We start from the raw sequence: 27,891 nt of genomic DNA, 5'->3' as shown, positions 1-27,891 counted from the left end.
ATTTTTGGTGGTAACGACCGCCCATCATATGGGCGCTTGAGAACCTGATAGCCTTGAACTTTGGAACTCAACTGCCCTCGGGATTGGCAGTAATATTAAAAAAATAATAGAACATGAGGGAAGAGGGAGATAACACTTATTTAAAATCACGTCACTAGATCAAACAAAATTTAAATCGTGTTAACAAAGAGGATGATAACTAAAACATAAAACCGCACAATTTCCGGCACAACTATAAGGACTGATGCACACGGTAAGTGTTTCAAACTTCTCACTGACGTTGAACTCGGTCGAAAATATTTGTATGCCGTGAGATTTGGCGGATGTAAGAATTCAATTTGAATTGAATGGCTGATTACCTGTTGGAGTTCGAGATAAAATCGTAAAACAAAATATACACTAATTTAAAACAGGTACTGTAATAATAATACCGACATCCTATTTTGATTGACATGTAATTTAATACTCTACTACAATGTATTGTATCAGCGACGTCTCCAATAGGATACATAGTTTAATAAACCCATGGTCTAGTCAACTACTCTGTCCGTCCACTACTCTTTTTCCGAAACCTATTCGTTAACAACCCAGATCATTACATGGTGTCAGAAATTAAAGAGGCCAATCATGGAACACGTGAAGCCCATCGGACCTTTACGAATGGAAGGAAACATCGCAGAAAATTGGCGAAAGTGGAAACAAAGGTGGATTCTCTACGCAAAAGCAAGCGGAGCAGACGCCAAGGATGAAGAAACTCTATGTGCAGTCTTCCTACACACTATTGGAGACGAGGCGCTAGAAGTATACGATACTTTCACTATCACCGAAGCTGAAGAAAACAAGATAGAACCTCTTCTCGCAAAATTTGAAGCCTACTGCTCGCCGAAGAAGAATGTCACATATGAGCGCTACTTATTCTTCTCATGCACGCAGAACGGCCGACCAATCGACGCTTTCGTAACTGACCTTCGCATGAAAGCCAAAACTTGCGAATTTGGAACTCTCAATGATAGTCTCATTAAAGACAGGATTGTGTGTGGAATAGACAGCAAGAGTGTAAGGGAACGGCTCTTACGCAACACTGAACTCACACTCGAGGTTGCCATTAACACTGTACGAGCCGCGGAAACGAGCAAAACTCAGATAGAATCCCTATCTAACCCAGCTTTTGAAGCGGCAGCTGTAAACATCAACAGAAAGTACCAGAAACCAAAACAGCCATCGAGAAATCAGCCCCAAAGAACATCAGAGCCGAAACAGAGCAAAAACCCCTGTGGGCGTTGTGGATTTCATCACAAACCAAAAGAATGCAAGGCATTCGGCCACACATGCCACAAATGTCAAGGGAAAAATCATTTTGCTAACATGTGCTTCTCCAAAAGTACAAAACCTGCCTCCCAAAAAGTTCACGAGGTAGAACAACGCGCCGACAGCGACACAGATGAAGAGCTATTCTTAGGAGAACTCGATCTGTCGCAAAGCGACAAGAACGAACTGTTCACGAACTTGAAAGTGAATGATGAAGATATCTGCTTCAAAGTAGACACCGGAGCACAATGCAACGTTATTCCGGAGCACGCTTTTGAAAAGCTGACCAAAAAGCCTAGCCTACAGACAACCAGAGTCAAGTTAACGGCTTACGGTGGTATCCGCGTACCTATTAAAGGAACATGCACAATGAAAATCAAGCACAATGACAAAATCATTGATGCTAAGTTCTTCATTGTCGCAGTTGAGAAAGTTCAACCCTTAATTGGTCTTCAAACGTGCCGAGATCTGGAACTGATAAGTATCCCCAACAGTGTGAATGAAATGGAGACAAATGAAACGGAAATACTTGATGACTATCAAGACGTCTTCACCGGACTTGGTTTAGTGGATGGCGAATTTCACATTGAGCTGCGCGATGACGCAAAACCCACAATCCACCCGCCAAGAAAGATTCCACTAAGTCTCATGCCTAAACTCAAGGAAACTCTGGAAAAGCTAACAGAAATGGAAGTCATTAGCAAAGTTGACAAAGCAACTGACTGGGTCAACAGCCTGGTCATTGTTGAGAAAAAAGACGGCACACTGAGACTTTGTTTAGATCCGAAAGATTTGAACAAATCAATCAAGAGGGAACATTACAAGCCGCCGACAGCTGAAACTATATCCAGCAAACTAAACGGAAAGCGACTTTTCACAGTGATCGACATGAGCAATTGTTATTGGCACAAGAAACTTGACGAAGAATCGTCCATCCTGTGCACATTCAACACACCATTCGGACGGTACAAGTTTAACCGAATGCCGTTTGGAATTTGTGTAGCCAGCGACGTTGCACAACGAATGGTAGATGACAATTTCAGTGATATACCCGGAGTTCTAGCAGTACACGATGACATCATCATTGCCGGAAAGGACACTGCAGAACATGACAGTGCTCTCAAACAAGTGCTAGAACGCGCAAGGATGCGAAACATCAAATTTAATCGCAGTAAGGTTCAACTTCGCGTGGACCAAGTCAAGTACCTGGGCGATATCGTGACCGCTGATGGATTTAAACCAGATCCCGAGAAGATAAAAGCAATTATCGACATGCCAGAACCGCAAAGCAAACAAGATTTGCAACGTTTACTTGGCATGGTGAACTATCTATCGCAATACATTCCCAACATGTCGGAAATCAGCGCCCCTCTACGTGCGTTGCTGAAAAAGAACACACAATGGTTCTGGTACGACGAGCACAGACACGCGATAGAAAAACTGAAACAAGCGCTCACAAACAGCCCTGTTCTTCAATACTTCAACCAGGACAAGCCAATCACAATCCAAACCGACGCTTCTCAAAGTGGTATTGGAAGTTGCCTACTTCAAGAAGGACATCCCGTCATTTACGCATCTAGATCGCTAACCAACGCTGAACAGAATTATGCGCAAATAGAGAAAGAACTGTTGGCGATCGTCTTTGCGTGCGAACGTTTTCATCAGTTCGTCTACGGAAATGACATTGTGGTACAAAGTGATCACAAACCACTTGAGGCGATAATGACAAAGCCATTATCTCAGACTCCCCCGAGAATACAACGATTGTTGATCAGACTGCAGAAGTACAACTTGACAGTACAATTTGTGCCTGGAAAGTTAATGTTCATTGCAGACACACTGTCAAGAGCGTATTTGACTGAAACTGTTGAGGATCAACAAGACCTCAATGAGGACATCGAAGTCATGGTTCACAGTTTCATCCAAGAAATCCCAGCCAGTGCAGAAAGACTAACGCAGTTAAAAGAAGAAACCGCCAGAGATGAAACACTACAGGCGCTGAAAACCCAGTTAGCAGAAGGTTTCCCAATCCACAGGAAAGCCTTGAAACCGATCCTTGCACCGTACTGGAACATTAGAAACGATCTGAGCGAAGCCGAGGGTCTTCTATTCAATGGGAGACAGTTGATCATCCCAAAGGCAATGCGGAACAGCGTTCTCGACCTGATTCACGAGAGCCATCTTGGAATCGAAAAGTGCAAAGCACGTGCGAGATCCATTGTCTACTGGCCCCGAATGTCACGCGACATCCATGATACCGTTGCACAATGCCCAACCTGCCTGACCCACAGACACAAGAACCAGAAGGAACCAATGATTCCACACTCCATACCAGATCGCCCATGGCAAAAGCTCGGATCCGATGTGTTTGAACACAAAGGAAAACCTTACTTAATAGTGGTGGACTACTATTCCAAGTTCATTGAAACAGCCCTAATGCGTGACAAAACCGCAGGAACAATTGTCACACACATGAAGTCAATCTTCGCTAGACATGGAATCCCTGAGGAACTTATATCAGACAACATGCCGTACAACAGCAGAGAATTCAAAGAATTTGCAAATGACTGGGGATTCACGGTGACCACGTCGAGTCCCACCTACCCACAGTCAAATGGCCTCAGTGAGAAAGCTGTCCAGACCGTCAAACGCATTCTAAAGAAAACAGGCGACCCATACATTGGCCTGCTGGAATATCGAAACACACCCGTGACAGGAATGTCCTACTCCCCAGCACAGCTTCTCATGAGCCGCACAACTAGAACCAAAATCCCAGTAGCACAAGACCTTTTAAAACCACAGTTGGTTACTGGAGTGAAACAACAACTGGTAACCTGCCAACAGCAGCAAGCACGTTACTACAATCAAGGAGCCAAGCCCCTGACAGCCCTCAAACCGCAGGAAGCTGTCCGTCTGCGACAAGGCAAAACCTGGGTACCTGCCTTGGTAGATGCGAAAGCTGAAACGCCACGATCTTACCTAGTCACCACAGCGAGCGGGCAACAGTATCGCCGTAATCGCAAAGATCTGTTGCAGACTACAGAAACACCTCCTGTCATATCAGTACCTGAGGATAACGACGAGAATCACACAACTGAAACAAGTCAGACCTTCCAAACTCCCGTCACGGAAGAACAGCCCGACGTCCCCGCTCACGCCACAGCACCTATCGAACCGGCTCCTACTCCCCCTCCCAGACGATCTACTAGAAATAGATCCTTTCCAAATAGATTCAAGGACTATGTCGTGAACTTTTGAACAGTAAACCGCATTATCATTTATGATCTTATTTTTCAAAGAAAGGGAGATGTAATAATAATACCGACATCCTATTTTGATTGACATGTAATTTAATACTCTACTACAATGTATTGTATCAGCGACGTCTCCAATAGGATACATAGTTTAATAAACCCATGGTCTAGTCAACTACTCTGTCCGTCCACTACTCTTTTTCCGAAACCTATTCGTTAACAACCCAGATCATTACAGGTACCAGGTCAGTTTTCAATATAAAAATTACTCGTTTCATTCGACATTTTAACAGCTTTATAGTTTAGCGTCGTTTCGCGACATTTTTAGAAAAATACCTTTTGAGTAGAAGACCAAAATAGTGTACTGGACTGTCAGTTTTAATTATTGTCTTCACAATCAGATTGCTTGCTTCGTTTCACACGTTCTTTGTTATTCATTCTGTGGTGTTTTCAACTCATTATAATGAAAATTTATGTTACTCGTTTATATCGCGGGGTGTTGACCAGCGTCGCTTGTTCAGTCTTTGAGGGCCTCTGAGACTACTCAAGGATAAACGTTACACATTCTCTACATATCTAATTTAGATATTATTTCGTAAAATGCATACCAGTTTGTATTAATGCCATAATGTCACGGTGCTCTTAAGTTTCCTCAACCATGAATTCGTCGATAAACTTTCCATCCACGGCAAGTAACAATACGCCCTGGCGCCAAGGTAACCCTGGATTTGCGCTAGGGTAACGCTACCTGCATAGTAAACACATACTTGTTTCCAGACCCTTTAAAAAGTTGAAAAGAGCGGTCAAAATGGCGGAACGAGCACGACCTGGCTTTCAATACCGCCATTTTCACCTTCCTTCACTCACAGAAACCGAATTTAATATTTCTGGTGAGCGGTCTACTTGTAAACATCGACAAGAGAATCAAAGTTTCTAACAAACATTTCTCCTTGTTCGCCATTTTGATTTCAATTTTCCCGCGCTTTCGCCCGCTTGGCGCATTGTAGTAGAGTTGATCGGAGTGATATATACGGTAACCCTACCTGTGAAAGTTTGCTTGTAAACCCGGGCTAGGGTTGCGCTCCCTCCTTGTAAATAATCCCTATTATATAGGCTTTCCCACTGTCACTTTCAAGTCCAAGTGAAAGTTCTTCGTTCTCTGTCTGGATAATAAAATTAGTCGCTCTCGTAGCAAAACTCCATTTTTGCTTTGTTAATTTTGTCAAAATTGAAACACTCTGCTCCTTTCAAACGTACGTTATAACCCAAGTGTTCCATCTTAGCCCCCCGTATAGAAAAATTCGGACCGCTCGGGGAGCCAATCAGAATGCTCCTTTTTAGCACAGACCAGTTCAGCGATATAACAATTTCCCTTATTAAATTTTATTAATTTAAAATCGTCTACTTAAACTCTTGAAGCCGACACAATTCATATTGTCCTGTACACTATCGCTGCCGACATTTGCAAATAGTATTTCTATCTTGCAACTTATCTTACAGCTAATTCTTCACAAGCCTAGCTAATAGGAACCAATCAAATTGATTTGAGTGGTCGTTAGCATATCCTCAAATCAGAGCCCGAGATGACTGACCGTAGCGTCTGCATGAAAGTGAAATTCGGTGCGATAGTCGCCTCTCGTGGTTGTTAAAATTTCCTCCGGCCAGTCAGAGGTCGAGGTGACTGACCGTAGCGTTTGCATGAAAGTGAGAAATTCGGTGCGATAGTCGCCTCTCGTGGTTGTTAAAATTTCCTCCGGCCAGTCAGAGGTCGAGGTGACTGACATTAGCGTTTGAATGAGAGTGAAAATCGGTGCGATAGTCACCCCTTGGCCCTTTAATTTGCGGCTCAATTCTTTTTGAGGAAGAAAAAGAAAGAAACCTTCCGGAACCAGGGGAGTCTTTTGTATATGAAAGTTCTTCGTATTTTATTTTCTTGGCTCTTCCGTCTCTTTCTCAACGCTCTTTCTTTAACGCCTTGGAATATTTTTATAATCTTAGCGCTATATAGGTTTAATTTATCATTATTGTCATATTATCATGTGAGGTAAAGCCGGAGAACCAAAACAAAATAGCTTACCAACAATGGTTCAGAAACATTCGATATTGGTTCACTTGTTTCGTATATTGTAAAAGTATATTTTCGCGCTTATTTAGTTCATGTATTGAGTTATTTTGGTGGTGGAATACGAATAACGATGAGTTTTTCAAGTGAAATTCTTTGAAATCTAGAATCGAAAACACTCAGGACGGCCCAGTAATCAGCCAGGCTTGTATCCATAGGGGCCCTGTGTCACCTTAAAATGCTAGTGCTAGGTAAACGTAACACATTCCCTTTTTACTTAATTTAGATATTACTTCTTAAAATACATACCAATTTGTATTAATGTCACTTGTTCTTGGAGTCAAGCTTACATGTAAGCAGCTTAAGTATTCCTCAACCATGAATTCTTCGATAAACTTTCCATCCCCACTTGCTTCCAAGTTTGAAGTCAAAATTACTCAAGGGCGAGCGTCGTTTGCTTTTAAGTCTGAAAATTTGCGAGGAAGACGTGATCAACGTAGTCGTTAAAATATCCTCCAATCAGAGCCCGAGGTGACTGACCGCAGGGTCTACATGAAAGTGAGATTCAGTGTGATAGTCGCCTCTCGTGGTTGTTAAAATTTCCTCCAATCAGAGCCCGAGATGACTGACCGTAGCGTCCAAATGAAAGATTTGGTGCGATAGTCACATCTCGGCGCTTCACGACTCAATTAGTTTTCAGGAGAAAGAAGAAAGAATACCTCCGGGACCAGTGTAGTCTTTGTATATATACTTTCTTGGCCCTTAACTTAAAATATTAGTCAACGGACATTTCCATAAGCCACCTTGTACATCGACACACGCTAAACAAATTCAAACATTTATTTTAAATTAAGGAAACGGTTTCAGCTGTGAAGTTTCATAAAATTGCAGTAACTCTTTCCTCACATTTTGTTTAAATTTTAAGGTGTAGGCAAAGCTCGCACACTGTCGGAACTGAAGATAACGAATAACGGTGAGTTTTCTAAGTGAAATTCATTTCAATTTAGAAAAGAATAGAATAGAAAACACTTTATTTAAACAGAGTGACCCAGTAAGCAGCAGGGCTGGTATCCACAGCAGCCCGGACTGTCTAACCCCAAAATCCTAATACAATTTACAGTTAATTATGAACAATACAATCCTAAAAACTAAAAAAACTCAATAAATTATAGCTCCATTAATGACAATAGGGCTCAACTAGCCAATTCAACTCTCGTGCAAATGAGTTATAACTCAGATGCAATGTTCCTTAAATAGGTCTTTCTCTCGATGACGTAATTATTCGCGCATTTACTACAAATAACACAATTCTTCATTTTTTTTGGTTTTGTTTTGCAAATTAGTGAAGTGGTTAAGTAAACCTCACTGGAACTGATTACAAAATTTAAAGAAGAAAGGAAAAACGAAGAGAACCATAAGAAAGCTCACGGAAAGAAGCACAGTAATGCGCCGACATGACAACAAGCGGTTGGCAAGACAACCAACGATGAGGTAAAAATTAATGCACATTTTATAACTGCTATACAGTTTTTATCTTTTCCTCATGGTTTGTCTGCCTCAACTTCAGGAAACACCTTGTTCTGTGTAACGTCACTCCTCTCTGACTCTCTTTTCAAGTAGCTTCCCATATCCAGTCCTTCCAGTTTGTTGTCATGGTGAACTCTGCAGCCAGCGGGGGAACCAATTAAGTTAATGGTTCCTTGCAACAGATAAAGACCAATAGTTCCCACAAAATGACAAACCAAAGCACTGGTTATCGGCTTATCTGCAATAAAAAGGAACATGACATCTAAAAACTCTTTCCCGTAAATGTTCTGCAATCAAAGTAGTAGAACAGAGCTAGAAATGTCATGCTTCAATCATTGAAGTGTGCAAAGAAGCCATTAGCAGAACCACACCTTCAAGTAAGTTACGGGTGATGGGGGGGGGGGGGGGGGAGGAGGGCTAATGAATGCTGGACTTGCTACTTCTCTTCATGAAACTAAATATCTCGGCGCCTTTACCCTACTGGCCTTGGTTTTGGTCTAAACAATAAAGAGTGGTGGGGCCACCCATCCGCCACCACAAGCTTTATCGGTGTTTGTACTTTTGAAGTCTGGGACAACATGATAAGGAGTTTCAGTCCTGTATTTCTTACACTGGATGCTTATCTAGTAGACAAGAAATTATAGTATATAGTATGATAAAGGTAATATAAAAACAGTAGGGGTGCTAATTGTTTAATTTATGATGTTAAATGCCTTGAAATTAGGAAGGTAAATGACCGACAACCAATTCAACCATGGCAAGTTTCTCTTGACTTCCGAATGCGTAGTCTTGGTCAACAAATTCAAAATAGTTATCAGGTGTGAAGAAATAAGTTCAGCTTACAATAAACCATTTTAACACTGACTTCAACTGATAGAAAATGACGCTTTACACTAGATTAAAACAGCCGTTTACTTTTACAGAAGTTGCATGGCTGTATAGGAGTTGGCTGTCATCCCGTGGAGGGGTACTCTGGGCGTCAGAAGCTTTTCTTGTGTGGTTTCCGGTTCCGGTCGAAGTATGACAATTTTTTCTCTCGGCTTCCCGCTCGTGGTGTCGGCCCGATTTTAACCGAAGACGATCAGCCTCCGGCCCATCCCGAGTATTTGCTGCGCGCGGGAAAAATCAGGTACCCAGGGAGGAGGGAAAATATGGAAGACAAATAAAACACCTACCTGGAAACAGGTAAGTATCTTCTAAAAACCATAATCCGACCCAAGTGGACACGACACCAAACCCAAGAAAGTAAACAAACATCCCTTCCATAACTCGCAGCCACCAGCGATATGGCGGATTCAGTTTTTTTGTTGCTATGACTTCACTGAAACAATAGCAGATGCTCCAACTAGCAAATCCCAAACTGAGAGCAATAATGGAAGACATAAGGTTGTCGTCTGGTTTAATGGATTCTACTATAATCCAAGTTCCTCGCCAATAGCATATCACCCCAGATCCAATCACAAACACTGTCACAAAGCTATTCAACATCCTTGTAGTAATGTCTGATACTTTGTCTGAGGCCCAACGACGAAACATCTTGATTTCGAAACAGTTTTTCGTCTCAAGAATGTTCAACGATGGATCGACGTTTCTCTCACTAATACAGTAACCAGGAAGAGATATAATTGAAGATGCAGTTTTCGTTGATAAAACAATGAAGAATCCGATAGTATGCGATGCATAGCCGCTGGTTAGAGAAGCAGTTGTGTAATAATCCAGTAGCATCCACAATCCTCTCCATGAGTTTACGATAACAAATGACAGAGGATAAAAAATAGCAAGGTACAATACCTTTTTGGCTTTTCTTTCATTTAAAAATGCCTTAAAATAATCCTCAATCAACAATATCAAGAATATGATTCCGAAACTGACTGGGAAAGTTACCCAGGCGCTACGGAATTTATCACGAGGAAACACGAACAAGTCTAAAATGTACCACGTCCCTCGCCGATAACTGACTGCCAAAGTTGTTAGTAAACATGAAACGAGTAAAAAATTGACGACCCTTTTGAGTAGGAACAAAGAAGACAGTGTCATGGTCGGAGTCGATCACCTCGTGTCATGAATTCCCTCGTGAAAAGTTCATTTTCATGATGCCCCGGGGATCTTTTATTTACTACGTGACTTCCTGAATCCATTTCGTTTTCCTTTTCAAATTTATATTTTGTAATTCCACCGCGAAGCCTTTAGCAGTAGCTCCAATTAGCATGAGAATGCAAAGAACTGAGGGACTGTGGAAGTTGTAGCCAAATGACGCCATAATAAAATTGGCCTACAAATTCCAAAAATGCAAGGGTTGAGTTGGTCACTTGTTGAAGTCGCGGGTCATATAATGTTTGCGGAGTTCACGTAAGTATGGTGGTCAAAACAGATGGTAACCTGCTATCAGGTACCAGTACTTATGTATGACACTTTACTCATTTAAACCAAACCATGGAATTTTCTTCTCATTTTGGTTGAAGAGTCGTTAAATCATCCACATCTTCCTTTAATCATGTTAATTATGCGAATCACGTCTTCATCACATCAATCACATCCTCCTCAAAAACTGACAAACCAAAAAACCTAACCATTTCTCGAAATTTCTCATTTCAACCAAAAATAACACTAAACAAGAAAACTCAACCTAAAATGTTCAAATCATTGCCCCACACTATCTTCAAAGCACCCATGATCTCCCCTTTAATTTTCTTTTCGACCATTACAAACCTAGATTTCTGATCAAAACATTTTCTGGTTTTGTAACATTTAAAAGATTTGGTTTGATACTTCTCAGAAGCCCTTGAGGGATTTTTTGATAAAGACAGGAAGTTGGAGTTGAGCATTTTGTGCCCGACACTGCGCTTGGACAAACAGGAAGTTGTAATTAATCACTTGTTGTCTAGTTCAATTGATTATTTTTTTGGGCGGTTTTGCTTGATTAGAAAAATAAAAGACAGGAACTACATTCCAAATCCAGCATCATCCCCAGCCGTCGTTGGCACGCGGACGAATTTGACATCACCCGTTGGGTTAACAGCGATCAAACGTAAAAGTCCGTTAGATAAGGTATTTACTTTGAGGGCTCAAAGATGATACGTTTTGTGTGAGTCTCTGAGCTTACTAAATCATTTAACGCTTCCTAAAAAGGTTCAATTTTGTTCTAAAGAGAAGTATGATGTGTATGTGGAGAATAGTCGGCGCTATGTGTCTAGATCTTAGTAGCATCCGGCCTGAGAACCAATTCACCTACATGTTGTATTGTTTCAGAGTGGCCGAAATTTAGAGAAAAAACGTCCGAATTGTACCAAGAAATCAAATGAATGAATGTTTTTCGTCCAAAGTTTATCAAACATTTTTGTTGTTAAAGTAATTATACAATAGCTTTGTCGTATTGTAATGTTCTATCTATAGCACCTATACTCCAAAATAAATACAAAACAAGGCTTCATTTGCTGGCGAGTTTTATACCTTGACCTGAAGTCTGAAGTCCCTTCTCGACCCGGTTTATCATAGAAATTTATGTAGATTGCATAATTTTTTCCCTGTTGTGCTCCATTTGCTTATCAGCATTGATATCTGTCTGATGCTTCACAAATCTTGATCTGTGTAACGTCATTCCTCTCTGACTCTCTTTTCAAGTAGCTTCCCATATCCAGTCACGCTTCCACCTTGTTGTCATGGTGAATTCTGCAGCCAGCGGGGGAACCAATAAAGTTAATAGTTCCTTATAAAAGATAAAGACCAGCAATTCCCACAAAATGACAAACCAAGGCACTGGTTATTGGCTCATCTAAAAAGATAGACATGATATTTTTATTTCACCACTACTGGTTACAAATACACACATAGAAAATAATAAGTTTAGGAATAAATACCCAGTAGTTAACAATAACAAATAATAGAGATTTTTTTAGAATTACGTTATGGATTTTAGAGGCCGGATCTGGAGACAGGCATGTTTTTTTACAGGACATTTGGAAACAGTAATGGAATTTAGAGGATGTTTCAAAACAGGTATTGAAAACATACAGACATTTTGGCCTTCATAAGGCTAGGGTCTGGAGAGCAAGGGCACACCTTCAACAAAAAATTCCAAAGAGTACCCCACCCCTGGGAGAATTTCACTCTGAGGAGAGGAGTGAAAACGGCATGCGCCACAAAGCACTAACCTGGAAATAGATAAAGACCATAATCCAACCCAAGTAGACACGACAGCGAACCCAAGAAAGTAAACAAACATCCCTTCCAGAACTCGCAGCCACCAGCGATATGGCGGATTCAGTTTCTTTGTTGCCATGACTTCACTCAAACAATAGCAGATGCTCCAAATAGCAAATCCCATACTGACAGCAATAACAGAAAATATTGCAAGGCAGTTATCCTGTTTAATGGATGCCACAATAACCCAGGTTCCTCGCCAATAGCATATCACCCCAGATCCAATCACAAACACTGTCACAAAGCTATTCAGTATCCTTGTGGTAATGTCTGATGTGTCTGCTGTCCAACAATGGGGCATCTTGATTTTGAAACAGTTTTTTCTCTCAAGAATACTCACTGATAGATAAACATTTCTTTCACTGACACAGTAACCGGGAAGAGCTATGACTGAAGATGTTACTTTCGCTGATAAAACAATGAAGAATCCGATAACATGTGACATGTGCACAGCCGCTGGTTAGAGAAGCAGTTGTGTAATAATCCAGTAGCATCCACAATCCTCTCCATGAGCTTACGATTGAAAACGACAGAGGATAAAACATCACAAGATACAATTCCTTTTTGGTTTTTCTTTCATTTAAAAACGCCTTTAAATAATCCTCCACCAACAATATCGAGAATATCACTCCAAAACTCATTGTGAAAGTAAACCAGGCGCTACGAAATTTGTCACAAGGAAACACAAACGAGTCTAAAATGTACCACGTCCCTCGCCAATAACTGACTGTCAATGGCGTAATTAGACAGAACACTAGGAGAAAGTTGACGAGCCTTTTGAATAGGAGTTTATCTTAATATGTACTTTTCACTTATAATCATTCGCTTTCATTTTAAATCAGCATAGGGTTTTCAAACAAAGAGACCTTACTTTAACTAGAAAAAATCGCCAGGCTGGTATAAATTCGGATAGAAACATAATGAAACCCTACCAAAAATAGCAAAACAATAAGAATAGCCATTTCCTGGCTAGCCTGCGTAGCAAGCGTTTCCGTGCTGTTTCGGAGCAAAGAAAGACCGAGGAACGAGATTCTCGGTTTTGGCTGCGCGAGAAATGAAACGAGAGCCAAAAAATGAAAGAGGGGGGAGGGGGAGGGGAAGGAAGGAAACCCCACCCCACCCCCACCCCCTCCCCACTTACTCGCGCCATTTTTCGCGCGGTCCTTGCTCGGAAACAGCACGGAAACGCTTGCTACGCAGGCTATTTCCTGGCAAATACCCACAGAAGGTTAACACAAGCTTGAATACAGTAAAATAAAGATTTAATGTAAACAATCTATTGTCATCTGGGAAAAAACAATTTAGAGCGTTCTTGACGGAAAGATTAGTTTCCTGAGAAACAATCCAAAACGTAGTCTCCCTCGCAGCCGTTTTTCTGTCGGCCCCACGTGGTCACCGAATAAAGCGCGAGCTGTGATTGGACAAGTGGTTTTCGCGCGACTGGCTCCAGGATATGGGAGCGAAGTTGTGATTGGTCAACAACGGGAAAGGAATGTGGTTCGAAGTTTAGCAGCCGTTAGCGGGGAGGAGCGTTGCGTGACGACACTAAAAACGGCTGCAAGGGAGACTATCCAAAACGTAGTACCTGCTCGAACCAAATTTATACCAGAAAGAAAACGTTTGATCAACGTTAGATCAGTTCTACACTAAAGCATCAATAGAAAGGTAACCATTGAACCCATCGATTAGAATCTTCACTATAAATAAAGCACTTATTGCATAGCTTCCCAATACCAACGATAAATAAACTCAAGAAAACTCTTAACAATACGCGTATTTGTATTGTTTAACACTCTTTGATTGAGCTTCAAAAGAAAAATGTTCCACATTCTTCTTGACCTTTAAATTAGGCAATGTTTCACTTTGTTCCGTTAATTTACACTGTATAAGAATGTGAGGAGACCTCCCTTGTATAAGCCTGCCGTTTTCTGGAGGCCTCCTCGCCATTCAATTTTGTATTTATTATTCCTGAATCAGATTGTGTTACACTTTTATATTATTTTCTTATTTTAATGTAAATTCATGTACTTTGTAAAAATATGACATTGTATTGTTCCTTCTTGACGAACAAAAAATGACCAAATAAATAAATCGTTACAGGCAGAACAAGAGCTTTTACTGAAGGACATTTGTCATATACGACTCACAGCCAATAGAATTTTGACAACTCAATTTCACTTGCGTAAGCTTAGCAAATGGAGGAGATTCTAAAGATATTACTTGCAAGAACAGCTGGTGTTCAACACCTATGTGATTTACTTGACGGTTACAAAGGCTGTGATATTTTCTAAGGGACCGTTCATTTTTTATGAGCATGGGGGGGCTGGTGGGATTTGGTTAATTGCCACTACGAAACTGTATGACCCCCCCCTAGCATGCAATTTTTTTCCACATGGCCCCCCCCAAGCAGAACTATTTTTTTCTGATGACCCCCCCCCCTCCCGCCCAACCAGAAACAAATCATACTCCTAACTTTAACAAAACGCTTATGTACTGTTTATATCAAAGATGAACGTAATTGTTACTGTGATTTCTTTACAGTACTGTTAACAAGTAACCGTTCTCTACTTAGGTAAAGATTTCTCTTGTTTAAAAAAACGTTTTATAGATAGCAACACGTTTACGGCAACGACAAACCCTAAATTTCCATTTAGATTCTCAAAGAAACTATAAAAATTAATCAAGCAAATGGTTAACGTGAAATTACTCCCCTTTGAGTAGAAACAATTAATACACGTACAGATCTGACTAACAAAATACGGATCGAAGCATACCAATCAACGATTACGAGTCATATTAAACAGAAAAAAACAGCGGACGCACAGATATCAGTCGCGTAGGTAAGGGTTAGATAGGGGTGTTCGTTGAGCCCCAAATCTTGCTTACTAGGGGGGTCCGGGGGCATGCTCCCCCGGAAATTTTTGAAAATCTAGGTTCCCAGAAACCTCATTTCCTGCATTTTGAGACCCATTTTAGGCAAATCACAAATTTGTTTTACAGCAGCTTTTTGAGCTATATACATCATTCCTACGGCATAATTGTTTCAACTTAAACAAGAAAGTTCAATGTACATTCCGCGCCCTGTCGAGTTCTGATAGCTATTCGATCTACTGATAGTCATACACCAAGCTGGTAAACTGCATCATTCTCGGGTGTAGGCCTTCGAACAAATTGACTATCTCGTCAAAATTGACAGGCATATCATATTTGATATGCATTAGAACCAGGGCAGACATTCTACTCTCTCGCATGGTACACCTCATGTAATTGTTCAACCTCCTCATTAAGTGCTTTTTCTTCCGCCATTACTGATCTGTAAAGGGGGTTCGTTCGAACCCCTCGAACCCCGCCTCCTACGCGCCTGGATATTAAAGTACTGCTATTAAAAATGACAGTTACAAGCTTTTCTGAAGATGGCTTACGGCTCAGATTTACCGTCAACTGAAGTCACCAACAACAGTTCTATTATTAAAACTAATCTGGATGTTCACACTAGGCATACTACTGAGTCTACTGATACTCCTGGGTTCAAATAATTTACTAATCAACAGTCTTTATAAAAGTGAGTACTATTAAAAAGAACATTAAACAATCTATTGATATAGTTCAGAGTACAACCACTTTGCAGAAAACTACTCCCCCAAGGATGATTCAATAGTGAGACTGATACGTTTTTATATTAATTTGAACTTGTACAAACATAGGTGTCTACCTCAGTTTATATTCATTATTGCTTTTCCAACAGATATGCTTCATTTCCTCAGTTGTTGTTAATATAAAATGCAGATTTCGACCTCCGTATGTAAAACAAATTAAAAGTGGTTAGGAAAATCGCATTAAATAAAATTGAAATAATATTCAATTTCTTCATCTGTTTCTGTGTTGAGCCACTTTCAATTTCCCCTACTAGCCAATTATTTCTGGTGACCCCCCCCTCTTTCACTCATTTTTTTTTGGTAGCCCCCCCCTTTAGTGCCATTTTTTTTCTCGTGGCCCCCCCCTAAATCCCACCAGCCCCCCCATGCTCATAAAAAATGAACGGTCCCTAAACTGAGTGAGATCTACTTTTACTGAAAAATATCCCATAACATGTGCGTCATCACTAGTCGGATCATCGATCTTTTTTCTCTTTTCGAATCTCAAGTCCAAGGACCTCAAAGGTTGTCTAGCATGGTGCTAGCTAACACTTGAAAAGTACTGATAATCACCAGCCGGCACTGGACACGTGCCGCAGCCCTATGCAGCTTAGTGGTAAGGGATCCGGACGGGTCCCGGGTTCAAGTCCCGCTCTGACCACTTGAATGTTTCACGATAGTCCCGTTTTCAAATCCAAGACCACGCTTTGTAAATAGCCAACTGGTTTGCCTCCCACCAGTTGGGACTTTTAATATAACAAAAGTTATGTTCAGTTGGTATATTTGTCACTGATTTATAATGTCTCCAATTAGCGCTACAGCGTTAAATACTTCGACACATAATAAAGTCATTTATTTATTTATTTCTATTTGGGGGTCTCAAACTGATGTTACTTATTTAATTTAAGTCTGGGTCTAACCATAGTTCAGTACAGGGTTTTCTTTACTTCCTCGATGCAATCCACAAATTCCGTCAAATTAACGCTTGGATCTTATTAGCACTTCTAACTGCTGTTTCCATATGACCTTTCTGTGTAAGTTTACTGATTATCCAGCTGTATGCCAAGATAGGGGTGAGAGGTGGCATTATCAAGGACTTGCCCATGAAGGCTAAAACTCGTAGAGTAAGTAAAAACCACGAGTAAGAACCGGCATTTTCCAAGTAATTAGGCTCAATAAGTTGGTGCAACAGGTAAATGGTGCTTAACAGAAGTGTAGGCTATATAGGATCTTATATTCTTGATAACAATAGAATAGTGGCTGAAAGAATCTAGTGGTACTGTCTAATGTATATATAGTTATTAGTAGTGCCATAATGTGTACACTGTAAATTGTCTTCTTTGTTGCCATCAAAACAAAGAGATGTTTTATGAAATGTTGGCCTTTTCCTATGCCTGAGAGCTTATTCTATTTTACTCATAAATTTTAAGTCTTAAAAATCCATTTTATAGAATAAGAACCTGATTTAGATTTAAGGCTTTTTACTGAGTCATTTACTTTGTTGCTTTCAAATTGAACTGTCTAAATGGAACTAATTTAAGACCAATTAAGCATTATTTATACGTGGTATTGTCTCCGAGCGCTTATGTACAAAATTTCAAGAAAAAATGTTCGATTCAAAATGTGCCAAAAACTCATCTGAATGAATGTTTTTTTGTCCAAAGTTATCGAACGTACATGTATTTGCTGTTAAAGTATGCCATGTCTTAGTCCCATTGCAATGTTCTACAACACCTACACCCCAAATAAATATACCAAACAAGGCTTCATCTACTTGTGAGTTTTATTATAAAAATTCCGATGCACTTTGTAAAATAATAATTATTTTTGCACTGTTGTGTTCTATTTGCTCCTCTGCATTAATCTGTCCGATGCTTCCGAAATCTTGATCTGTGTAACGTCACTCGTTTCCGACTCTCTTTTCAAGTAGCTTCCCATATCCAGTCCTTCCAGCTTGTTGTCATGGTGAATTCTGCAGCCAGCTGGGGAACCAATTAAGTTAATGGTTCCTTGTAACAGATAAAGACCAATAATTCCCACAAAATGACAAACCAAGGCACTGGTTATTGGCACATCTAAAAAGATAGACATGAGATTTATTTGATCATTTGACAAAAATGTTGCATTGTTGAAAGTAACAAAAGCTGTAGCTAGTCTCTCACTACTGGTATATCTTTGTGATACCAGATAACTTTTCATAGGTACAAATACACACAGAAAAAAGAGTAAGTCTGGCAAAAGTAACAAACCTAAAACTAGAAGTACCAACACCAGATAACAGAGAGATGTAGAATTGCATTTATGGCAATGGCGAGCGTGAGATTCGTGAATGTTTCTTAAAAAAACAAAATGAGTACATAGATGAAAAAAAAAGTACAGAACAATTCCGGTTTTTGATGCTAAAGTAAAACTACTCAATTTTACCGAAAAACTGAAAACAAGTGGTAAATGAAAGACAAACAGGTTTAGGGTGGTTTAGGGTCTCAGTGTCCCAGCGGCACAACCTCCCCCCCCCCCTCCCTGCCTCTCCCAGCCAAGCAGACACGGTGGCCTGGGGACATGAATGACGTGGTTTTGGAAAGAAATGAAAGAACAGTTGGTAGCTTAGTTAGGCAGGTGATCCAGGTCAACCCTTGATGTAAGCAGGTCCTTAGGCCATGTGTTTTTGTCACATAGTTACTCTCACATGCAACAACTAGAGTGGTAATTTACTTTTTTAGCTAAAATGTGCAGTTCCAGATAATATCCATAACCCCCTCCCCCATGGAAGGGATTGGAATTCCAGGGGGGGGGGGGGGTTGGGGGTTAGGAAGTGGAAGGGTGTCAAAAGCCAAAATATTGAAAGAAAGTATGAAGCTACATAGGAACTTACACAGGGCTATTGGGTCAACCTCATTCTCAGGGTCTCCCTTTGGGAAGAAGAGGGACTGTAAGAATAGGTTGCTAGTTTTTGGTAAGGGGATGGGGGTCTTTATGGGCATTTTCTGGAATTTCAACTAAACAATACTTAAGTAAGCAGTTGGCTATATTGGTAGGTGCTGACCCAAAGGGTCTGGTGTTTGAGCTGTTTTAGTTTGAAAATGGGTAAAGATTTTAACTTGGAAATAGCAAAAGCTGTAAACAATGATTCTGTTGGGTTGCATGTTGGATCAAAAAGATTTGCAAAGCTAAAATGTTAAATATTAAAGTAATAAAGATCGAAGTCCAAAGACCACTAAAGTAAAAAAGTAAAATAATTTATTTTATGTCAATGACATGTAGATTACTTGCCCAATCTCTTGAGCCAGGGCTCATGATAAAGTGCTTGACTATAGTCCAGATCAAGTTGGAATTTGGAAATGATGGTTTTGAGAAGAGTGGCCTTTGGATTATGTTCTTACTTATTACAGATTTTAACCATTTCAGTTGGAAGTCTAAAAAAAGAGTAGGAATTTTAGAGGTCAGGTTCAAAAACAGTTATGGATATTAGAGGCTGGATCTTGAAACAGGGATTGAAAACACACATTTTGGCCTTCATAGGATCAGGGTCTGGAGGACAAGGTGGCACATCCATGCTCGAAAACTTCCAAGGAGTGCCCCCCATATACGAGCTATATAGGTATGTGCCGCTGTGAAGGGTATGGTTTTCAGCACGTTTACTCTCAAATAGGGTATTTAAGTCAGAGAGTTTTGGTCTAGAATAGGGTACCATTTTCTGCAAAACTAATCACGGTGAAGAATTTAGACTGAGAAAGTTTCCCGGTAAATGACATTTAAAAATTGATATGGCAGGCAGTATGGCAGGCAGTACAACAACTTATGTAGTCCTGTTAACATTAAGGTCTAGGATTGGGTAGGGATTTTCGGTGTTTACTCTAGAATAGGGTTGCGAAATAAAGGCTAACATTATACTAGGCCATGTTAGCCTTTATTTCGCAACCCTATTCTAGAGTAAACACCAAAAATCCCTACCCAATCCTAGACCTTAATGTTAACAGGACTACGTAAGGTTAAGGTTCTCAGAGTCCTAGTGGCACACCCCCAGCTAAAAATTAAGCTGATTTAGCAACAGAACGGACACGTCATTTGAGGATGCCAGCGCTCGCGGAATAGTTTGGACACGAGTCTATTTCGATTACATATGGGCATTCTTGATGCGCGCGCCGTTGTCAACTGACGTTCCCGTTCTGTTGCTGAATTAAACCCCCCCCAGGCAGTACCCCACCCCACTCTGAGGAGTGGAGATGCGAGAAGAGCAACAAGGCACTTACCTGGAAATAGATAATTATCTCCTAAAGACCATAATCCGACCCAAGTAGACACGACACCAAACCCAAGAAAGTAAACAAACATCCCTTCCATAACTTGCAGCCACCAGCGATATGGTGGATTCAGTTTTTTTGTTGCTATGGCTTCGCTGAAACAATAGCAGATGCTCCAAATAGCAAATCTCAGACTGAGAGCAACAACGGAGGACAAAACGTTGTCGTCTGGTTTAATGGATGCCACAATAATCCAGGTTCCTCGCCAATAGCATATCACCCCAGATCCAATCACAAACACTGTCACAAAGCTATTCAGCATCCTTGTGGTAATGTCTAATGTGTCTGCTGTCCAACAATGAGGCATCTCGATTTTGAAACAATTTTTTCTCTCAAGAATACTCACTGATAGATCAACATTTTTTTCACTGACACAGTAACCAGGAACAGCTATGATTGAAGATGTTGCTTTCACTGATAAAACAATGAAGAATCCGATAACATGTGACACACAGCCGCTGGTTAGAGAAGCAGTTGTGTAATAATCCAGTAGCATCCACAATCCTCTCCATGAGCTTACGATTAAAAACGACAGAGGATAAAACATAACAAGATACAATTCCTTTTTCGCTTTTCTTTCATTTAAAAATGCCTTTAAATAATCCTCCACCAACAATATCGAGAATATCACTCCAAAACTCATTGTGAAAGTAAACCAGGCGCTACGAAATTTATCAAGAGGAAACACGAACGAGTCCGAAATGTACCACGTCCCTCGCCAATAGCTGACTGTCAATGGCGTTATTAGACAGAACACTAGGAGAAAGTTGACGAGCCTTTTGAATACGAACAAAGCAAACGTTGGCATGACTCACCAGTTCTAGTGTTGCGAGAGATTTCGCCTAAGACGTTTGGCAAAGCGCGTCTTAATAGCTTTGCATTTAGAATAGAATACATAATTAACACGTAGTATTGTTTGAACACAGGCAGCCCAAGCTCAATATCAGAGAACCGTTGAATTATAAGGATTTGTATGGGAATACAACGGATTTGTGTAAAATGGTAGAAAATAACAGTGTTTTGTCAATAAAGTCAACTTATCCTGTTTCTTCTTGTATTCTTTGTCATTTACTAGCTTTTCAAGCCGATTCGGAGCGATTTCGGTGAGTTAGCTTCATTCGGGTTTCCACTGGTAAGTGTAACGAAAGGCCGAACTCTATTTCAGCCATGCCCGAAGCGTGAAACGGGATAAATCCGTTGAAATCATCTCTGGTGTCCCAATTCCTTAATAAAAACAACAACAACAACAACAAAAATTTATTATGAGAAAAGACAGAATCATAGAATTAAAGTAGAGATGAATACCTATCCTTCCAGCGCATTTCCGCGACTCGATGGCCTCCTCGCAATTCAATTTTTGTATTTATTATTCCTGAATCAGATTGTGTTACACTTTTATATTATTTTCTTATTTTAATGTAAATTCATGTACTTTGTAAAAATATGACATTGTATTGTCCCTTTTTAACGAACAAAAATGACTAAATAAATAAATCGTTACAGGCAGAACAAGAGCTTTTACTGAAGGACATTTGTCATATACGACTCACAGCCAATAGAATTTTGACAAATTTTCTAAACTGAGTGAGATCTACTTTAACTGAAAAATATTCCATAACATATGCATCATTACTAGTCGGATCATCGATCTTTTTACTCCTTTCGAGAGTCTCAAGTCCAAGGGCCTCCAAGGTTGTCTAGCATGGTGCTAGCTAACACTTGAAAAGAACTGATAATCACCAGCCGGCACTGGACACGTGCCGCAGCCCTATGCAGCTTAGTGGTAAGGGATCCGGACGCGTCCGGGGTTCAAGTCCCGCTCTGACCACCTGAATTTGTTTCACGATAGTCCCGTTTTCAAATCCAAGACCACGCTTTGTAAATAGCCAACTGGTTTGCCACCGACCATTTGGGACTTTTAACAAAAGTTATGTTCAGTTGGTATATTCGTTACTGATTTATAGTGTCCCCAAAAGGCCATTTCCGAGTTGCTGTGAACCTCACTATGAAAGTGAGGTTAAGCGCAAAACTTTTCATATGAAAATTAGTTTTGGTGAATGTAAATACATGAAACATATATTTTGAACTGCGGATGAAAGATCAAATAGAAGAAAATCTTCAGAGTTTGTACGCAACTTGAAGCAGTTGTGTAAAGAAAGCCTGAAAAACTGCTTAAGTTGCGTACTAACTGCGAGGATCTAGCACTTTTAACTGCTACAGTCGAACCTGTATATAACGGCCACCCTCGGGACTTTATGAACTGGCCGCACAATACAGGATCACTAAAAATACTCACTGGGCGTGGTCTTATGTCAATTTTAATGGCGTATCATACAAAAACATTTCATGCAAAGAAAACTGTAGGACAATCAACACTCTTTCAAGCGATCAATACTTTACACAAAGTTCAGTGCCAGCTTGTAGCAGCTATAATATACGTAACATTGTGTAAAAGCACTGTGCAATAAATTGTCGTCTACTCTTCTACGGCATACAGTACTGTATTTCTATGACTTACAGTTCACAATAAAATAACTCATTCCGTCATTTCATAGTTGTTACGTTCGAAGTGGAGTTATAACCGAAATGTTGCTAATTAAAAGAAGTACAATAGAAAAAAAATTCTTCAAGTTAAAATAGGAATAGAGTAAGAATTACGGCGACTTAAAAAAGTCGGACACGTGCCTTTTGCGCTTCGGCATTTGAAACTTTTGTTTGTGGAGCAAGTCGTTAACTGTCGACACTGCCAGCGACAATTCCTGTTATCCATAGTACAGCGCAAACGCTCGTAGTTGTTCTGCATGTTCTATAGCATCTGACAGTGATCTTTAAAGGCGATTCATTCTCCATCACATGACAGAGGAACAAGCTAATTAAAGAGGAATTTCTAGCTAAAGAGAGAAGCATATTCAAAACAAACTTGTTTTAGCGTTCGTGATATGGTACTGTACTTTTGCACATTGCGGACATCTAGAACTGGACGTTAACGATACTAAACGGCCGACTTATCAGCTTACAGTAGCTTTGTACATGTTATTTCGTTATCGTGACGATGGATCGCATTTTAAACACAATAAAATACCGCATAAAAAACATATAGCTTAGTTTCCATTCAAGGGTGGCCGCTTAATACAGGTAAAAATAACAAAGAAAGACAAACATAGGACTGCTACAGGGTGGCCGCGGCCGCTTAATAGAGGTGGCCGCCTAATACAGGTAACAAATACGGCGTTTGTATGAGCGAAAAATCGGGACTTTGAAAATTGGCCGCTTAATACAGGGCCGCTTTACAAGTTCGACTGTATTTCCATATGTCCTTTCCGCGTTAGTTTGTTATCCAGCTGTATGCCAAAATAGGGATGAGAGATGGCATTATCAAGGACTTGCCCACGAAGTCGCGTTGCAATGTTCTAGAACACCTACACCCCAAAAAATATAACAAAGAAGGCTTCATTTACTGGTGAGTTTTATTATGAAAATTGCGATGTACTTTGTATAATAATAACAATTATATTTGCACTGTTGTGCTCTATTTGCTCATCTGCATTAATCTGTCTGATGCTTCCGAAATCTTGATCTGTGTAACGTCATTCGTCTCCGACTCTCTTTTCAAGTAGCTTCCCATATCCAGTCCTTCCAGCTTGTTGTCATGGTAAATTCTGCAGCCAGCTGGGGAACCAATTAAGTTAATGGTTCCTTGTAATAGATAAAGACCAACAGTTCCCACAAAATGACAAACCGAGGCACTGGCTATTGGCTCATCTGAAAAGATAGACATGAGATTTATTTGATCATTTGAAAAAAATGTTGCATTGTTGAAAGTAGACAAAGCTGTACATAGCTACGTACGTAGTCTATCACCACTACTGGTATATCTTTGCGATACCAGATAACTTTTCAAATTTTCTTTCATAGGTACAAATACACACATAGAAAAGAGTGAGCCTTGGAAAAGTAACAATAGTAAAAACTAGAAGTACCAACACCAGATAACAGAGAGATGTAGAATTGCGTTTATGGAAACGGCGAACGTGAGATTTGTGAACGTTTCTTAAAAAAATGAGTACATAGGGGTCTACATAGACGAGACTAGTAGAGAAAAATTAAGGTTTTAGATGCAAAAAAAAAAAAAAAACTACTCAATTTTACCAAGAAACTGAAAACGAGTGGCAAATGTATGACAAACATGGTCACCTGGTCATTTCTGCTGTTCGCTCTAAACGTAATTCGAAATCCCTGTAATAGCTTGGAGTAGAAGATGAATAATGAGACAGTGGCAGAAAGAGGGTGGGGACAGAGAGTGGGGATAGGGAGGGTTGAGCTTGAAATTTCCTATCAGACCAATTCATCCAAATGGTCACTACCTTGCCGATAGTAACCCATTTATCAAACTGGTAAAACGTTTAACACAAACTGGTAAAACCACCTTGCCGATAGTAACCCATTTATCACACTGGTAAAACAAAACACAAACTGGTAAAACGTTGGACTAGTTCCTTTCACAATCATAACGTAAACCTCTGATGACATTTAGTCCTCAATTCAGTTAAAAAGAAGAAAGTCATAGAAAACATAATTTGGGTGACCCTGACTTGATTGTTTATAGGTGGGTGGCCTGTACATAAGGTATATGGGTTAGAGTATGTGCTGCTTTATTAGTCTGGGGAGGGTATAGAAATCAGAGAAATAGGGTATCATTTTCCAGGAAAGTGATGTATTATTTGAAGAATTTAGTCTAGACTCGGTTTCTCTGGAATTGTCACTTCAAAACGTGTTTTAGTTGTTGTACACATAGAGGTGTTTGTTTTGGCTGGACTGTGACAGTGACTTAGTTTCTGGAAAATAGCAAGTCTGGGATAGGGTAGGGATGTTTGTTCTTTAGTCTTGGATAGGGTTGCAAAATGTAGCCGAACTTGGTCTGGTTTAGGGTTTGGTTCCGTTTTAGAGTCTGGTTTAGGGTCTCAGAGTCCCAGCGACACAACCTCACCGAAAAACTTTCAGAGTACCCCCAACCCCCCCCCCCCCCCCCACCAGCCGAGCAGACAGGATAGCTTAGTTAGAGCAGGTGATCCAGGTCAACCCTTCATGTAAGCATGTGTGATGTGTTAGTGGGTGGAAAGGGGATGGGGGTCTTTATGGACATCTTCTGGAATTTCAACTAAACAATATAGGTATAGTATAGGTAGGTGCTGACCCAAAGGGTATGGTTTTTGAACTGTTTTAGTCTGAAAATGGGGGTAGATTTTAACTTGGAAATAGCAAAAGCCGCGAACAATGATCCTGTTGGGTTGCATGTTGGATCAAAGAGATCTGCAAAGCTAAAGTGTTTTAAAAATAAGTGATAAAGAAGTCCAAAGACCACTAAAGTAAAAAAGTAAAATAATTTATAATTTTTATGTCAATAACATGTAGAGTGCTTGCTCAATCTCTCGAGCCAGGGGCTCATGATCAAGCGCTTGACAATAATCCAGATCAAATTGGAAATTATTTGGAAATATTGGTTTTGAGGGGAGTGGCCTTTGGACCATTTTCTTTCTTATTACAGATTTTAAACATTTCAGTTGGAAGTCTAGAAACGAGTAGGAATTTAAGAGGTCAGCTTTCAAAAACAGTTATGGATTTTAGACGATGAGAAGTCCAAACACTACTGCAACGCTGACACAACGTAATATATTTCAAAACAATATTTCAGCTGGCCAAACCAGCCTTCTTCAGGTTTAGATGTTACTAAATTATATACATGAAATTACAATATTATATTATGGAGGATGTTGCAATACATAGGAGCGGCGGAAATGACATTTACAAGGTGGTACCAAAAGATAAGAAAATAAGTTAAATAAAATAAAATAATAAAATAAAAAAAAATTACAATTCATCACGTCTATGGATTTTAGCTGCTGGATTTTGAAACAGGTATTGATTTAGTGGATGTCTGAAAACAGGCATTGAAAACATACACATTTTGGCCTTCATAGGGTCAGGGTCTGGAGGACAAGGGCACACTCGCAACAAACAACTTCCATGGAGTACCCCCAGAGGGTACTCCAATATATGAGCTATATAGGTATGTGCCGCTGTGAAGGGTATGGTTTTCAGCGAGTTTACTCTTGAATGGGGTATATAAGTCAGAGAGTTTTGGTCTAGAATAGGGTACTATTTTCTGTGAAACTAATCAGTTCACGGTGAAGATTTAGACCATCCCGATAAATGACATTTATAAAATCGGTATGGCGGGCAGTATGGGAGGCAGTACAACAACTTTACGTAGTTCCGTTAACATTAGGGTCTAGGATAGGGTAGGGATTTTCGGTGTGTACTCTAGAATAGAGCTGCGAAATAAAGGTTAACATGGCCTACTAAAGGTTAAGGTTCTCAGAGTCCCAGTGGCACACCCCCAGCTAAAAATTAAGGGAGTAACCCCCCCGGGAGTACCCCATCTCACTCTGAGGAGTGGAGATGCGAGAAGAGCAACAAAGCACTTACCTGGAAATAGATAACTATCTCCTAAAGACCATAATCCAACCCACGTAGACACGACACCAAACCCAAGAAAGTAAACAAACATCCCTTCCATAACTCGCAGCCACCAGCGATATGGCGGATTCAGTTTTTTTGTTGCTATGGCTTCGCTGAAACAATAGCAGATGCTCCAAATAGCAAATCCCAAACTGAGAGCAATAATGGAAGACATAAGGTTGCCGTCTGGTTTAATGGTTGCCACAATAATCCAAGTTCCTCGCCAATAGCATATCACCCCAGATCCAATCACAAACACTGTCACAAAGCTATTCAGCATCCTTGTGGTAATGTCTGATGTGTCTGCTGTCCAACAATGAGGCATCTTGATTTTGAAACAATTTTTTCTCTCAAGAATACTCACTGATAGATCAACATTTTTTTCACTGACACAGTAACCAGGAATAGCTATGACTGAAGATGTTGCTTTCGCTGATAAAACAATGAAGAATCCGATAACATGTGAAACACAGCCGCTGGTTAGAGAAGCAGTTGTGTAATAATCCAGTAGCATCCACAATCCTCTCCATGAGCTTACGATTAAAAACGACAGAGGATAAAACATAACAAGATACAATTCCTTTTTCGCTTTTCTTTCATTTAAAAATGCCTTTAAATAATCCTCCACCATCAGTATCGAGAATATCACTCCAAAACTCATTGTGAAAGTAAACCAGGCGCTACGAAATTTATCACGAGGAAACACGAACGAGTCCAAAATGTACCACGTCCCTCGCCAATAACTGACTGTCAATGGCGTAATTAGACATAAAACCAGGAGAAAGTTGATGAGCCTTTTGAATAGGAACAAAGCGGACGTTGGCATATCTCACCACTCCTTACACAGAGCTTTTTTTCCACCCTTAGCCTCGAAACCCTTGACCCTTGTCAGGTCAGTACCCTACATGTAGCTTGTTGCGTCTTGACCTGTGTTACGCTTGGACGCTTGTTACGTCTTCACTCTTGCGTAACACCATTGTCTCGTGTGCACTAAAGGCTCGTGACTAATCGATTCCAGCTGCTTTCTCGTGGCTTTTTATGAACTCTGATGAGAGTAACGCGATGATCTTGTTCATCCACGACGA

General features: G+C 40.2%; 3 protein-coding genes and 2 long non-coding RNA genes across 5 annotated transcripts in view; 2 read left to right on the top strand and 3 right to left on the bottom strand.

Moving 5' to 3' along the window:
* The first annotated feature begins 118 nt into the window (after nucleotides 1-118).
* On the top strand, nucleotides 119-9,330 carry LOC146470032 (uncharacterized). Its single transcript, XR_014867029.1, has 4 exons — nucleotides 119-253; nucleotides 7,550-7,597; nucleotides 7,968-8,115; nucleotides 9,075-9,330. It is a non-coding gene; the product is annotated as an uncharacterized LOC146470032 (long non-coding RNA).
* On the bottom strand, nucleotides 8,109-10,188 carry LOC146470031 (uncharacterized). Its single transcript, XM_085122137.1, has 2 exons — nucleotides 9,327-10,188; nucleotides 8,109-8,389 (listed from the first exon to the last, which is right to left on the bottom strand). Exons 1-2 carry the CDS (start codon nucleotides 10,186-10,188, stop codon nucleotides 8,166-8,168), a joined length of 1,086 nt encoding a protein of 361 aa, XP_084978263.1. The 3' UTR covers nucleotides 8,109-8,165.
* A 6,648-nt stretch (nucleotides 10,189-16,836) lies between these two features.
* LOC146470030 (uncharacterized) lies at nucleotides 16,837-21,367 on the bottom strand. Its single transcript, XM_085122136.1, has 2 exons — nucleotides 20,237-21,367; nucleotides 16,837-18,061 (listed from the first exon to the last, which is right to left on the bottom strand). The coding sequence occupies exons 1-2, from the start codon at nucleotides 21,093-21,095 to the stop codon at nucleotides 17,829-17,831; spliced, it is 1,092 nt and encodes a 363-aa protein (XP_084978262.1). The 5' UTR covers nucleotides 21,096-21,367; the 3' UTR covers nucleotides 16,837-17,828.
* Nucleotides 21,368-22,582: 1,215 nt separating this feature from the next.
* Nucleotides 22,583-22,932, top strand: LOC146470029 (uncharacterized). Its single transcript, XR_014867020.1, has 2 exons — nucleotides 22,583-22,806; nucleotides 22,843-22,932. It is a non-coding gene; the product is annotated as an uncharacterized LOC146470029 (long non-coding RNA).
* Nucleotides 22,933-23,750: 818 nt separating this feature from the next.
* The window catches only part of LOC146470028 (uncharacterized), a 4,150-nt gene continuing 9 nt past the window's right edge, over nucleotides 23,751-27,891 (bottom strand). Inside the window, exons 1-2 of the mRNA XM_085122144.1 lie at nucleotides 26,774-27,891; nucleotides 23,751-24,049 (exon numbers count right to left, since the gene is read on the bottom strand). The exon at nucleotides 26,774-27,891 is cut by the window's right edge and continues 9 nt beyond it. Of these exons, the coding sequence (XP_084978270.1) occupies nucleotides 23,817-24,049; nucleotides 26,774-27,632 (1,092 nt within the window). The 5' untranslated portion in view covers nucleotides 27,633-27,891 and the 3' untranslated portion in view covers nucleotides 23,751-23,816. The remainder of the gene's footprint in view (nucleotides 24,050-26,773) is intronic.

This window comes from Pavona decussata, unplaced genomic scaffold (assembly GCF_977016875.1).
Source record: "Pavona decussata unplaced genomic scaffold, jaPavDecu1.1 SCAFFOLD_114, whole genome shotgun sequence".
NCBI classification, from domain to species: domain Eukaryota; kingdom Metazoa; phylum Cnidaria; class Anthozoa; order Scleractinia; family Agariciidae; genus Pavona; species Pavona decussata.
The sequence above is the reverse complement of the archived record's forward strand: the minus strand, read 5'-3'. Positions and strand labels throughout refer to the sequence as shown.